Source organism: Akebia trifoliata, chromosome 7 (genome assembly GCF_017979445.1).
Source record: "Akebia trifoliata isolate Shusen 1 chromosome 7, ASM1797944v1, whole genome shotgun sequence".
Taxonomy (NCBI): Eukaryota; Viridiplantae; Streptophyta; class Magnoliopsida; order Ranunculales; family Lardizabalaceae; genus Akebia; species Akebia trifoliata.
The window spans coordinates 23,018,098-23,031,826 of NC_141381.1; the positions used below are offsets into that span (position 1 = coordinate 23,018,098).

General features: G+C 35.2%; 1 protein-coding gene across 1 annotated transcript; it reads right to left on the bottom strand.

Moving 5' to 3' along the window:
• Positions 1-584: 584 nt before the first annotated feature.
• Positions 585-9,985, bottom strand: LOC147398434 (uncharacterized). The gene is made up of 3 exons (XM_086447627.1): positions 9,763-9,985; positions 9,399-9,609; positions 585-5,715 (listed from the first exon to the last, which is right to left on the bottom strand). Exons 1-3 carry the CDS (start codon positions 9,919-9,921, stop codon positions 998-1,000), a joined length of 5,088 nt encoding a protein of 1,695 aa, XP_086303753.1. The 5' UTR covers positions 9,922-9,985; the 3' UTR covers positions 585-997.
• Positions 9,986-13,729: the final 3,744 nt, after the last annotated feature.

Consider the following 13,729-nt stretch of genomic DNA (forward strand, 5'->3'; position numbering starts at 1 on the left):
ACTGCCTAATAATTTAACTCTATATCCCATACTACCCTTTTATGGTTTTAAATCTCATTTTTCAATCTCCTGAATGAGATTGAGTTATCTTAGATAAGTCATCTTGTCTAAAGATCGGAAAACATAATTTTATCAAAATCAAGAACCTTGGTTAAAGTTGTTTTTTTTTTATCCAAAAATATTGTGAAAGACATTGGTATTTGTGATTAGGTTTGTTTAATTTTTTATAGACAACTCAGTTTGTTCGACCGATCTCGGACGAATCAACTTGAAGACCAAGGCACAATGCATATCTTAATCAGTCTTGGACAATTTTTAAAACCATGTATGCATGTCGATCCCCACTTTGAAAGTGGATATTTACTTCTCTTTAATCTTAGCATTAGGGTAATGGCATACTTGTTGAGTGAAAAATATTATAGTGGATATCATACAAACAGGGTTTAATAATAAAAGGGTAATATTTTGGTTAAGTTTGGTAAAACCAAAGATATGGGTTGAATAAAGGTCTCTGCCCACCAATTCATCTTCTTCCCTCAGCAACCTACCAGCTTCCTCAATCCTAATCCATTTCAAACTTAAGAAGTACTACCAGGCTTTGAAAATCTTGAAAATACTAATTCTTAGTACATCGTCGGGTACATATAGTACTAAGTATAACAATAAGTGACTAAATTTAGGTGGACTTTGTAATAACTAAGTATATTCCTAGTACACCACCCTTTGTTACTGCCTGGCTATTTCATTACTATTACTAGAGAGAGAGAGAAGGATATAGCCCCATAATAATGCCTTTATAAAAAAACATTCACTAAAATTTATATATCATGACATTGATTTAGAAATTTAGACAAAAACATCCAAACACATTAGTTAATAAACAGAACCAAAACACATATCAGAATTTTAAAAATTACAAGCAGAAAACATTTCTATAAAAAAAAAAAAGAAAAAGACAATATATTTAGAACTCACAAGATAGTATGAAAAGAGCCAACTAGTAAGATGAGAATGTAGATTTCAAGAACTCTTCATCCTCCATAAAAAGTTGCAGATTTTTCATCTTCATCATGAACCCAATCGCCTCCTCTTCAAATTCCAACAGCCAACCCAACTTGATCAGCTCTGATAATCCCGCAATTCGATCAGCTTTCTCCCATAACAATCCTTCAGCTATGACTTGTGAGAAATACGTAGCGAATTCGATGTTGGCTTTATGCCCAGATGACCTGTCAATCTTCTGAGTGAACAATTTGGAATCCTCTCTCTCCCAACGAATCATTCGGCTCACCTTCACATTCTCACTCTTACCTGAAGAAAATGATAAGTTATAGCTTACTGTAATGGGTTCCTCAGTCTCAAACACATTGAGATCAAGAAGATATTTGACCATCTGATGCCGCTTCTTTGTATCCATTTCATGAGAAGCATCTGCAAGAAAACCAAGTACGAGTCTAATCAGCTGCCTCTGAATCAGCATTTCTCTTGGATTAACCGGCTTTAGTACACCATCCATTACTGAAGATTCTTCCTTCTGTACAGATTCAGAAATAGTCCGAACACCAATATTGCCATAAATTTCATAAAGTTTACTCCGAGGCAGAGAAGGCAAACTTGGCTCAGGATACCAAACAAATATTGGGTCTGAAGAAGCCTTCTCAAACAGATCCTTCAGTTGCAAATCATCAGGAATGAATACATCTTGTTTGTCGAACAACTGAATTACATCAGAACCTGTGTTCACTGGCAACTTCACCAAATTTTCAGCAACAAGTTTCTTAGTCTTTGAAGTCCAATGCTTCACTATGAATACCCAGAAAGCACGACACTCGGACGGTGTTAACTGGTGTCCTGAATTTTCCCAAGACTTCCAAAGATCGCAGTAGTCATCAACTGAAGGATTGTGACTTACACCCAAAGTCATGGAGAAGAAACTTAGTAATTTCTTCTCGTAGTATTTCTCCATAATGTTTAACTGCGAACCAAAGAGACAATCGTTGTCATAAAGAACACATTCTTCAGGACTGAACCATTCCCCCTTGTCATCTCCATTTGGGATCCAAATCCATCTGGCATCTTTATTGTCTGGCTTCCATTTGAATCCTAGCAAATATTTGTAGATTCGAGATATGACAATGAAATTAGCATGAAAGTCCAGCCGACTGGCAAGCAATTGGCACCCTTTAGACACATCGACAGTAACTCCGATCGCATTGAGTTCTCTTTTGTAAGATTTTATATTGGAGCCATAGAATTCTTCACAAATGAAAGGCCCATCTTCACGTTGTAAGAACAAACCCCACTCCGAATCGAACAGCAAACACTTGTTTGGAGACATGTAACCCATATAGGTCTTCAACCAACTTTTTCGACTGACTCGCTCCAAGAACTCCTCAGGTATTGATCCATTTTTCTCTTTCAGTAAATTTCGGATGCATTCCAACAATGAAACCACACTCTGAGGAGTTATATTAATAGGATTTCGAGGAATATTGAGGCCAGAAGCCACAAACTTAGATCCCTCCTTGAATTTAACTACCACTCCAAATTCTTTCAGCTCATCCTTGTATTGTTGGATGCCGTTAACATAATAATTATCATCAATGAATGGAAGTGAGGCAATTGGAGAGAGAGATTCCCATTCCGAATCAAACAAAATACACTCCTTTGGGGATCTAAGGCCCAAACGAGTTGACAACCATTTCTCGTAAAGGATGCTTCTCCAAAGCTCTATTGGGAATTTATCGGACATTCCCTTTAGCTGCTTGTAACATGCCAAAAACGAGAGCGTACTGGAAGATAAAGATGCGAGCTCCTTAAATTTTTGAGCAAATACCTTGGCCGCTTCCCCAAAGTCTACCACCACCCCAAGTTTCCTCAACTCATTTGCATAGGAAAAGATATTGCTTCCATAGAATTTTTCATTGATCAATGGGAAGCCATTTAATATGCGTAGAAGGCATCCCCATTCGGAATTGAAAAGGAAACATTCTCTAGGAGTTTTGTAGCCAAGATCGGTCCGTAACCATTTTTGATCTTTAAGAATGCTAACAAGTCTGTTGGATGACATTGAATGTCGAATGCATTCCAGTACCAAAAGAATCGCATCAACTGGCACTGAAGTGGGGGGTGAAGGCATTCTGAAGCAGTCAGTCACAAGCTGGTAATTCTGATTGAAGCCAATTACAACCCCCAATAACTGAAGCTCCTCTCTGAAGCTACTGATTTCCGCACCATAATACTCTTGATCGATGAAGGGAAGGTTACTGATTGTTGAGGCAGCTTTCCATTCTGAATCAAACAAAATGGACCCAACCGGTGATCGCTCACCATGAGATGTTCTTAACCATCTCCCTCCTTTGATGCTATTGATGAAGTCTTTGGGAGACAAATACTTGATCCTCAAAAATCTTATGAAGTTAAGGATAGAAAACACATTTCCCCTCGTTAAATTGGAGTTAGCTGCCAGAGACATGAGTCGATTCCCAATGAACTTGCATGCTTCCCCGAAATCAGACATCACGCCTATTGCTTTCAGTTCTTCCTTGTAGTTACTGATTTTATCACCATAGAACCACTGATCGATCAAGGGTATATCAACCAGATCAGACCCACTCTGAAGAAGATTCCCCCATTCTGAGGTATGTAGGAACGATTGTGATGGAGGCTGTGGACCTGCAGTAGTCCTTAACCAACTTCCCTCTCTTATACATGTCAAGAACTTCCCTTCAGTCAGCTTCCTCTCATTTTTAAGGTTCTGTATCCAGTCTAGTAGTAAGAATGCATTTTCCTTCGTCAATGGAGAAGAGACGGTAGAAAACACGTCATTGGGAGGATATATAAAAGGTATATCTGAAGCTCCAATATGAGTTTTCAGAAATTGAATGAGCTGTTTCTCAGATGTATATACACTTGCATGATAGCCTGCATGCAAGTAGTTTTCCCCTAATTCAATATAGTTATTTCCTCTCCATGGATTTGAACCAATCAAACCCACCCATTTACTTCCATTAGCAGGAACAAGAACCCCACTCCTCCTTGTAGTCACAAACCCGTAACTATCCACAAGTGGCATCTTTCCACACAACTGATGAACTTGTGCATAATTCATAAAATTCTTTGAGAAAGAGTGACATAAGAAGTGAGCAAAAGCAATAACAAGCCTTTTGTCACTCCCGAGAGAACCCAAGAGAGTATCAGCATAATCATAAACATTGACAGAATTAACTTTGACATGCTCGAGAAGCCATTCCTGTACTTTTTCCCTATTAGGAAATGATAGCATAGCCTCCTGCGTGGTTTTTGGCATGAAGAATTTATGGGAAACACATCTAAACTCCCGGTTCCAATCAATAAGCCAAGAAATATGACGAACATCATTTAATAGACATATTCTCTTTCCATTCCACTCTGTCACTTCATTTATGCTCCACAAAGACACACAACCATCTTGAGCCATGTATTTGATCAATGGAATGGTTTTCATGTCTGTATTCTGGAAACATGAGTTCCAATTAACAGCAACAAAGTGGAGCAGCTTCATATAAACATCATCCGAAACTCCTAATACAAGATTAGAACTCCGGATGCACTTCGGATACCATTCAGCATCCATGCGTCTCACTCCCAAGAAATCCAATATATTAGAGTACTTCTCGCTAAATGCCGAATTTAAAGCATATGTTCCGTGGGATGACAAATTATGAAGGCTCACACCTTGCTCCCTTGCCTTATTCAAGATATTCCAAAAATAAGTCGCTATCCTACCTACTTCACATGGCTTGTAGAAGAAGTTTTGATTCGTGTACGACTCTGATGGCACAATGTTTTCCTCAGCCAGTTTTGCTTTGATCAAATCCCTCACATTGTTCAGTTTCGGATATGAGGAGGTGTTCAATGGTAGGAACTCGAACATACGACGTATAGTAGCTCCGGGTGCGGCTTCTGAGGTTTTCACAAGAGAGATGAAGGCATTCACGAAAGCAGAAGCAACACAATCAAGAATCCCCTGATTCCACTTGTTGTCAAGGAGAATTGTTTCTCTCGAAGAAGCTAGAACGAAATCTGCCTGAATAATAAAGGGGAAGTTGGTGACCATCTCTGTAGGCAAAAATGCATAAATCCCAGGTGAGTTCATCCCTCTATTGAGACGTTGACCGTTAGGAAACGCCAATGTGATCACCCATTCTTCGACTTCCATCCTCCTTTCTACTTTGTTTTCTTGCTTAACGGGAAATTTCTGCCTCCACATGTGGTAGCTACATTCCTTGCTTTCATCACTGTCTTCTTCAGCTGAGAGATCAAGAGTGTAGGATTCGGCAGCAACGTTCTTCCTTGTAACAGATTCAGTCTCACTTGAAACAGAGATTGCACTAACAGTATTGTGTTTGGGATCTTCGTTATCTTCCCTGACCGAAAGTCGCTTGATCTTGGAAAGGAACAATAGAACCTCAGGTTGTATGCTTGAGAGTTGTTGTTTAACTGGTAACTCCTTATCTGGCTTCAGAGGTAAAACTATGGTTGTGGTTGGAAGAGCATCAGTAGGGCCATATATTTGTTGAATATCGGCGAGAGTTGGGTTCTCCTTGACCCATTCAGGGACAATGTATCCAACTTTGCAGGAAGGACATGGCTCTTCATTGAACCTTATCTGATACCCATTGCTGAAGATATATGGCTGAGCTGTGATCAGAAACACACTCTTGAACCCAATTCCTGCCAATAGTGGGATGTGAGTTGCCATTGACGCATAGAAAAGCATGCCTAAATCTTGTTTGCAACCTTTAACGGACTAAACAAACATATAGAAAGACAAAAAAATAAGTAATATAGATGCTGAAATCCTGGTCTTGACATCCATTCTATATACAAATAGTCTAAAATGTCTACACAATAATCTGTAAATAGAAATGACTAGTAACTGTTATATCAAGTTGATTGGAAGTTTGAAGCATCTCATGTGGAGGGACATAATCAATATGCCATTCAGAATTCAGATATCCAGGTAAGGAATACAAAGTTGCATTCTTTGTCACAAAAGAGTACCTTCAATTCAATTATCCATCAGTTAGGCCTTTTTGTTCAGGGAATTGGAGATTGCTACATCTGAAGAAAACCAATCCTAGTTAATTCTAACTCTTCTGCAAAGATTATGCAGCATGGCTTCCGGATAACGATAAGATCTGGGATACAGTGCAGCAGCAATGGTTGCAATTTTATAATATAAATGAAATTAAATCAAACATTTAAGGAATTTTTTTCAAGAATATAAGACAGTGCTAGTGAAGCTGGCTTCAATGCGTGGCAAAGACACTATGCATGGTGATTACTTAAGGGTTTGTTAAATCAATCATCGGTATCATGTAACTAAAATTCCTATTGGTCCAATACAAATGATTTCCTTATTGGATTGATGTGTTGTCCAAATAGAAGTTTCGTACAAATTGAAAACTAGAAATTGCAATCTAGTGAAAGTTTCCAATCTCTAGGAGATGTGGTTTCCTAATCTAAAGAAGAGTGATATCCGCCTAGGTTTCCTACTACTTTGTAATGGGTTGAATTTAGGAAACATCACATATTATATAGGTGGAGGCCTTCCCTTCTCTCTCACAATCTTACAAGCTCATCCCATCGATTTTAACTAAGAGAAGGCTAAGGGGTAATACAACCATGGGTACCAAGTTGAAGCATGTAGTCTAGTTGATTCCATTGTTGCTAGATTTTCAGTAAGGGATAAGGAATCAGAACTTCAAGAGCTTAAGGAATCATTGTCGCTTACATAATAAACATTTAAATTTTAAAAAAAGTTAATTATTTTAATTAAAATATACAAAATCCCAGTTGACTCGGATGAGATTTCATGTCTCCAATGAGATTTTCAAAATATCGTCCGAGTCATCATGTTTGTCTCGTGAGATTTTGCACAGTTGAGACGCCTTGTCTATCCGTCTCGCTCATGGATGACCGAGATGACTCAGACAAGTCATCTCAATATCAACTTGGGATTTAATCAACTTGTTGTAATGCTATTTCCCACCCTAAATTCAAAGCGTTGTTAATTTCTATTACATTCACATTGTCAAACAAATTAAAGTACAATAACAATTATAGTTTTCTATTCAATTGTGTCAATGATATATAAGGTTAAATTTATTTCTAATTTTTAATTTTTTATAAAGTTAAATAAGTTAATAAGGCCCAACCTGAAGCCCACAACATAACCGGACTTCAGGTTTAGGTATTTCAAATCAAGCCAACCAAATTACTTAGAATAGCCCGGCCCAATTTACACCCCTACCTCCATCCACACTTTTTTTTTTCCCTCTTTCTCTCCCCCCATCAAAGTCAACACTGCAAAAAACCAAAGCAAAAAACAAAAACCTAAACCTATTACATGACCAAACAACATGGGAAACCTTGACAAAGGTAGGAAGTCTGACTCACACTAAGCCCAACTAAAAATGAATTTAAACCTTGGGTGCAATCTCAAAAAAACCAAAGCGTAAAACAAAACATGACCAAACATGAGCAACCTTGACAAAAATAGGAAGCCTGGCTTACACTAAGCCCAACTAAAAATGAATTTGACATGATTGAATGACAAATATGGCCCAACAAGTTCTTAGATAATAGATATTCATAACTACCGATCAAAAGAAGAAAATTTTTATTTTTAACTGTTTCGGACATATAAATAGGCTAAAAGACAATATATTATAAAGAAGTTCCTAAATTGAGGCTTTCTACAATTATTCAAAATAAAACTCCAAGTAGCACTCAAGTGAGCAGAGAACCATCTATTGTCCTTGAGTGCACAACACTCACATCTCAAGAAAAAGCATTTATGATATCCTGCACACTCAAGTCAATAGTTAGCAATTCTGTGTATGGAAAAAATCGTTGCAGGATTAATTTGAGTATGATTCGGAATAAACAGTTAGCAGTTTGTTTAAAAAAATTTTCAAAAAATTCGGAGAACGACAAAAATGTGATATGAGAATGGTTCAGATACAATTCAAGTTCAACATTCTAGAAAACTTCCAAAATTTCTTGTGTCTACAAATTAATTTTTCCACAGTTGTCATATCCACATATATCTATTTAAGATTTATTATTTTTGCATCTCATTTTTCACAATAATTACCACTATTAACCTAAATCTTTGAACTTATCCTTTTGTAATTAAGAAAGTTTCATGCTTTAATGCATGTTTATCAAATATTTAAGCCTATTACAAATTAAGAACACTTGGATACATCTACACATATTAGACATTTTAATCTTATTCTAAAATAGCAATGAACAAATTTAAAACTAAGATCATATAATTTTTTTTTATGATTAATCCTAATATTAACACAAATCTTTATAATGCAAAGCACATACTCTCTTACCTAATTAAGTTATCAAAACTCATGTTCAAAAGATCTAGGGAGAGGAGAGAGGAGACATAAAAAGAGTAAAAATAAATAAATAAATAACTTGTTGATCGATAATCTTGAGATTCAATAATAAACAATGTTTACTGATTGTCTAATGGTGAAATCTTTGAGTGTAAATAAAGAATAATGAAAATATTATCACGTGATATTGAGATAGATCTTTTTTAATAAAAATAAGGGTTAATAGTTTGAGTATAATTCACGAATTATTCGGAGAATTACGAAGTGCTACTTAGGGGGTTTATTTCAAACAACTTTAGCATTTTTCTTCGAAATTATCAAGCGCACCATCAAAGATAACAATATATTGGGCCTTTTTGGCCCAGACGTTCGCAATATATATCCAAAGAGCCATTCCTAATGCGTTTATAAAAATAAAACAACAAGCCTTCAAAACAGGCTAAAAGCTTGCCCCATCGGCCTAGAGCCTAGAGCAGCATTTGTAAATAATCCATCTAGTGGGCCCAAAATTGGATCAGAATCGATTTGGGACCAATTTCATAAGTAGTTAATTAGATCCACAACCGATCCGACAAACCGATTAAAATCGGAGGATTAGGTCCGGATCGGACCAAACCCGATTTGATGTACAAAAAAATTGAACTAAACTTCCTATATATAAAATATAATTTCATTCCTTTCTCATTTTTTTATCGGATTGGGTTCCTATGACACATGGTTTATCCAGAATTGATCCAATAAGATATTTGGTCCAATTCTTATCAGAACCCAAATGCTTGAGCCAGATCCAAAGTTATCGAATCAGATTTCGAGTATTATCCGATCCGATCCGATCCATTGACAGTCTTAGCACTTTTAAATTAATATTCGATAACGGTTGAGATGGGAAGAGAAATAACAGGTCTCCTAGGGATCAGTTGTAAATCCCAAGATCTCAGCCGTTGATTCGACACCAAGAATCTAGAAGTTCCCTAGCGGAATCGATTCTTTGCTCACCTTTCTCTCCAATGTAACCACGTTGCCGTTGGCCTTTCTTTGTGGATCTTCCAACACTGCAAATAGACTCAATATTTTTAGAAGAAAATCCTCTCTCGTTGTTGAAAATCAAAAGTGTTGCTGGAGCTCCAGTAGCAGTGATGTCTCGAGATGTTACAACGAACTCCAACGAAGGTTTCACCTCTTCTAAGTACTCGTTGTCCTCGGCGTTCTGTAAAAATCAAGAAACCTAATTACAAACAAACGTAAATTACAGAAAAATCAACTTGATGCTCAGTTGAGCACAAAATCATGATCTGTGATTCTGATTGATCGGTCTATTCGAATGATTTCTGGTAAAAAAATCCAAATGTAGTGAGAGAACCTGGATGATCTCCATGAGGAAATGAACATCTTTGGCGTAGAGTTCTCCAGAGAGATTCTTGACAGATTGGTGTAGATCTTCAGTGAGTGGATTCAGTTCTCCACCAATCGAAAACTTCGTTTTTCTTATTTCTTCGATGTGTTCTTTTGGCGTCGCCATTAACGAAACCTACCGTGAGAGTTCGAGTTACAGAAACCACTTGAGAACGATTCAGAATTCAGAATTCAGACTTCAGAGAGTGAAAAAGCTTTCTTTTAAGAACTCTAGTAACTGAGCTCTAAAGAAACTTGTACGCGGGTGTGTGGTTATAAATTAGAGAAATTTAATGTCAAATGACGTTTGATGGGCTGTGTCCAACGTACAGTTGACATGTTTAATGTTCCAAAAGGCCACTCAGCCAAAACTTATCTCTAGGAAGTCAGTGTTTTATCTCTAATCTGAGCCATCTATTTGAAACTCGGCGTCAAACGTAATTCGATTCAAAATATCTAAAAAGCTAGATAAAGCTTGTTAAAAAGATTCGAATTTTGTGCGTGAAATTCACGAGTCCGAATTTGATGCGAGCTCATTGTATTTAAGAAACTATATGAATAGAGGATAAATTGACACGTCATCAAGTCATTAGTGATTGTATTTCTATTTCTAAATACAAATGCTTGATGTCTAAAGTACAATTGCCAATGGATCGGAATAGATCCCAATCCGTAACATTTTGATCCGAGATTATGGGAGCCCTAAGAAGGACATCAAACGTTTGATGTTTGTGGAAACAGCACATTCTTCTTACTAATGATGACGTGTCCGTTTCCGCGCGTTTTCCGTAGAAAATGGAAAACTTGCCGAGGAAGAAATCTTACAGGGGAAGGTAGGAGAAGTGAACGAAAGAAAAAGACCAAAAGAAAAGTTAAATGCTTTTTAATCCCAATTGTACGGACGTATAGACCAAAGACTCTTATTGGGTCTTCTCGTAGTCTTTCTTCACTATTTTCCCATTTCCCAAGATCAGTAGTGCCCTCGTTTTCTTTTTCGAGACTGTGACATTTGTTATTTCATTGGAATGTTCCACTATTGGATGGTCTTCGAGATTGAAAAGAAATACAATGAACGAAGAAGGGTCCTGTTAACGTGTGCCCTGAAGTGCAATAAATACACTTCGGAAACTGGATTTTTTCATCGAAATTGCCCTTAAAAAATCTTTTATTATTAAAATACCCTCCAATGCTTATCAAATAGAAAATCATTATTATTCTAACTAAAAGCCATGAAAAAATCAATAATTTTCTATTTACTGTCAGCACAGTGTTTTAGTAAAGGGCACTAACTACTTGCACACCACCCGCTATCAATTGCACTCCCTCACTTAAAAATTCTCCTTTCTATGATTGCATTCAACATAAATAAAAATAAATAAATAATAAAAAAGTTGCACTTCTTTGTTTTTTATCTTCATCTTCTTGGACTATGATTACAAAAATTATTGTTTACTAATAAATTTGTGCAAAAGTTATTTGATCGATTTTTATCAATTTTCTCAATATATTGACACATTTCCAATTTTCTTAAAAAAAATTTAGCTTAATCAATTAATAAATAAATATTTAAATATCTTAAAACAAAGATGACACCAGTAGAATAAAGAAGATGAACAAGCAGATTATCCTAATGAAGTGCAACTTGTAGGCTTGGAGAGATTATAAAAAATACAAAAATACAACAAAACAAAATGTAATTTTTTAAGATTGAGGTGCAATCAATCAATTTTGGCGTGCAACTAGTAGGTCCCTTTACTAAATTAGTTCAATACCTTATTAGCAATCTCTCGATTAATTCTCGAAAAATGCACGAAATTTTAGAATTTTTTAAAGAGTGATTATACACGAAATAATAAGGGCAACCCACACCATAACCGAATTGTTTTGTCTAATATAAGTTTAAAGTTTTGGAATTAGTTGATTTTTTGTGAGGATGATTTCCATGATGAGGATATCGTCCTCACAAAAAATCAGCCCATTCTCAAACTTCTCACCCCATCAAAATAAGTTCAAGAGCCGTAAATTGTTCAATTTTTTGTAAACCAGTTTTGATAGAGAGAAGTTTCGAAATGTGTTGATTTTGGTGATGATGGTCTCCAGACCATAGAGATTATCCTCACAAAAAATTAGCTCATTCTAAAACTTTTAACTCATATAAGACAAAAAAAATTGGCTTTGGTGTGGGTTGCCCTTAGTAATTCATGAGGTGCTTTTATAATTACCATTTTTTTCAATGGAAGTATTATTCTTCGGATTATTGAATTCTTCTGAATAATTCACATATTTTAAGTTTAAAAAATATAAAACACGATTTTTTACAATTTTTATAAAATTTTAAAAATCTCAATAAATAAAAAAAGAGGACATTGTAACTTGTTGTATGTTATAAAGTGTAAACTTGTAAGTTGTAACATGTAGCACAAGTTCGACCTTGATAAATGTCACTTTCATCATTTAAAAAATAATAATATGCCCCTCTACATTTATTTGAGTTACCACCTTAATTTTTCAAACTAATGATTTATCCTTCAACTTTGGTCTTCTTTTATCTCTAGGAAATCAGTTTTTTATCTTTAATCTAAGCCATCTATTTGAAACTCAGCGTCAAACGTAATTCGATTCAAAATATCTAAAAAGGTAGATAAAGCTTGTTAAAAAGATTCGAATTTTGTACGTGAAATTCACGAGTCCGAATTTGATGCGAGCTCATTGTATATAAGAAACTATATGAATAGAGGATAAATTGACACGTCATCAAGTCATTAGTGATTGTATTTCTATTTCTAAATACAAATGCTTGATGTCTAAAGTACAATTGCCAATGGATCGGAATAGATCCAAATCCGTAACATTTTGATCCAAGATTATGTGAGCCCTAAGAAGGACATCAAACGTTTGATGTTTGTGGAAACAGCACATTCTTCAATACCTTATTAGCAATCTCTCAATTAATTCTCGAAAAATTCACGAAATTTTAGAATTTTTTAAAGAGTGATTATACATGAATTAATAAGGGCAACCCACACCATAACCGAATTGTTTTGTCTAATATAAGTTTAAAGTTTTGGAATTAGTTGATTTTTTGTGAGGATGATTTCCATGATGAGGATATCGTCCTCACAAAAAATCAGCCCATTCCCAAACTTCTCACCCCATCAAAATAAGTTCAACAACCGTAAATTGTTCATTTTTTTGTAAACCAATTTTGAAGGAGTTAGAAGTTTCGAAATGTGTTGATTTTTGGTGATGATGGTCTCCAAATCATAGAGATTATCCTCACAAAAAATTAGCTTATTCTAAAATTTTTAACTCATATAAGACAAAAAAAATTGGCTCTGGTGTGGGTTGCCCTTATTAATTCATGAGGTGCTTTTATAATTACCATTTTTTTCAATGGAAGTATTATTCTCCGGATTATTGAATTCTTCTGAATAATTCACATATTTTAAGTTTAAAAAATATAAAACACGATTTTTTACAATTTTTACAAAATTTTAAAAATCTCAATAAAAAAAAAAGAGGACATTATAACTTGTTGTATGTTATAAAGTGTAAACTTGTAAGTTGTAACATGTAGCACAAGTTCGACCTTGATAAATGTCACTTTCATCATTTAAAAAATAATAATATACCCCTCTACATTTATTTGAGTTACCACCTTAATTTTTTAAACTAATGATTTATCCTTTAACTTTGGTCTTCTTTTATAATCTAATAGAACAATAACTTCAATGCCCTCATTATTATCATCACTATTGTATCATTACATTCACCATCACCAACTTCATCATCATTGTCATATTATTGAATTTTTTTGTTTTTGAATTTTTGAAATGAGACGGATAATACACATATAAAGCATATGCCGTATAATTTCCGTTTATCAAATTTTAAATCGGATTTTTACATCCTAAAATCGACTAGAACTCATATTT

Excerpts from the sequence above, each read along its gene's own strand:
- LOC147398434 (XM_086447627.1), bottom strand. The coding sequence starts at position 9,921 with ATGGCGACGCCAAAAGAACACATCGAAGAAATAAGAAAAACGAAGTTT. Across the intron at positions 9,610-9,762 it reads TCCTCATGGAGATCATCCAG|AACGCCGAGGACAACGAGTA; the intron begins GTTCTCTCACTA and ends TGATTTTTACAG. Across the intron at positions 5,716-9,398 it reads TGGTTACATTGGAGAGAAAG|GAATTGGGTTCAAGAGTGTG; the intron begins GTGAGCAAAGAA and ends CACTATTGGCAG.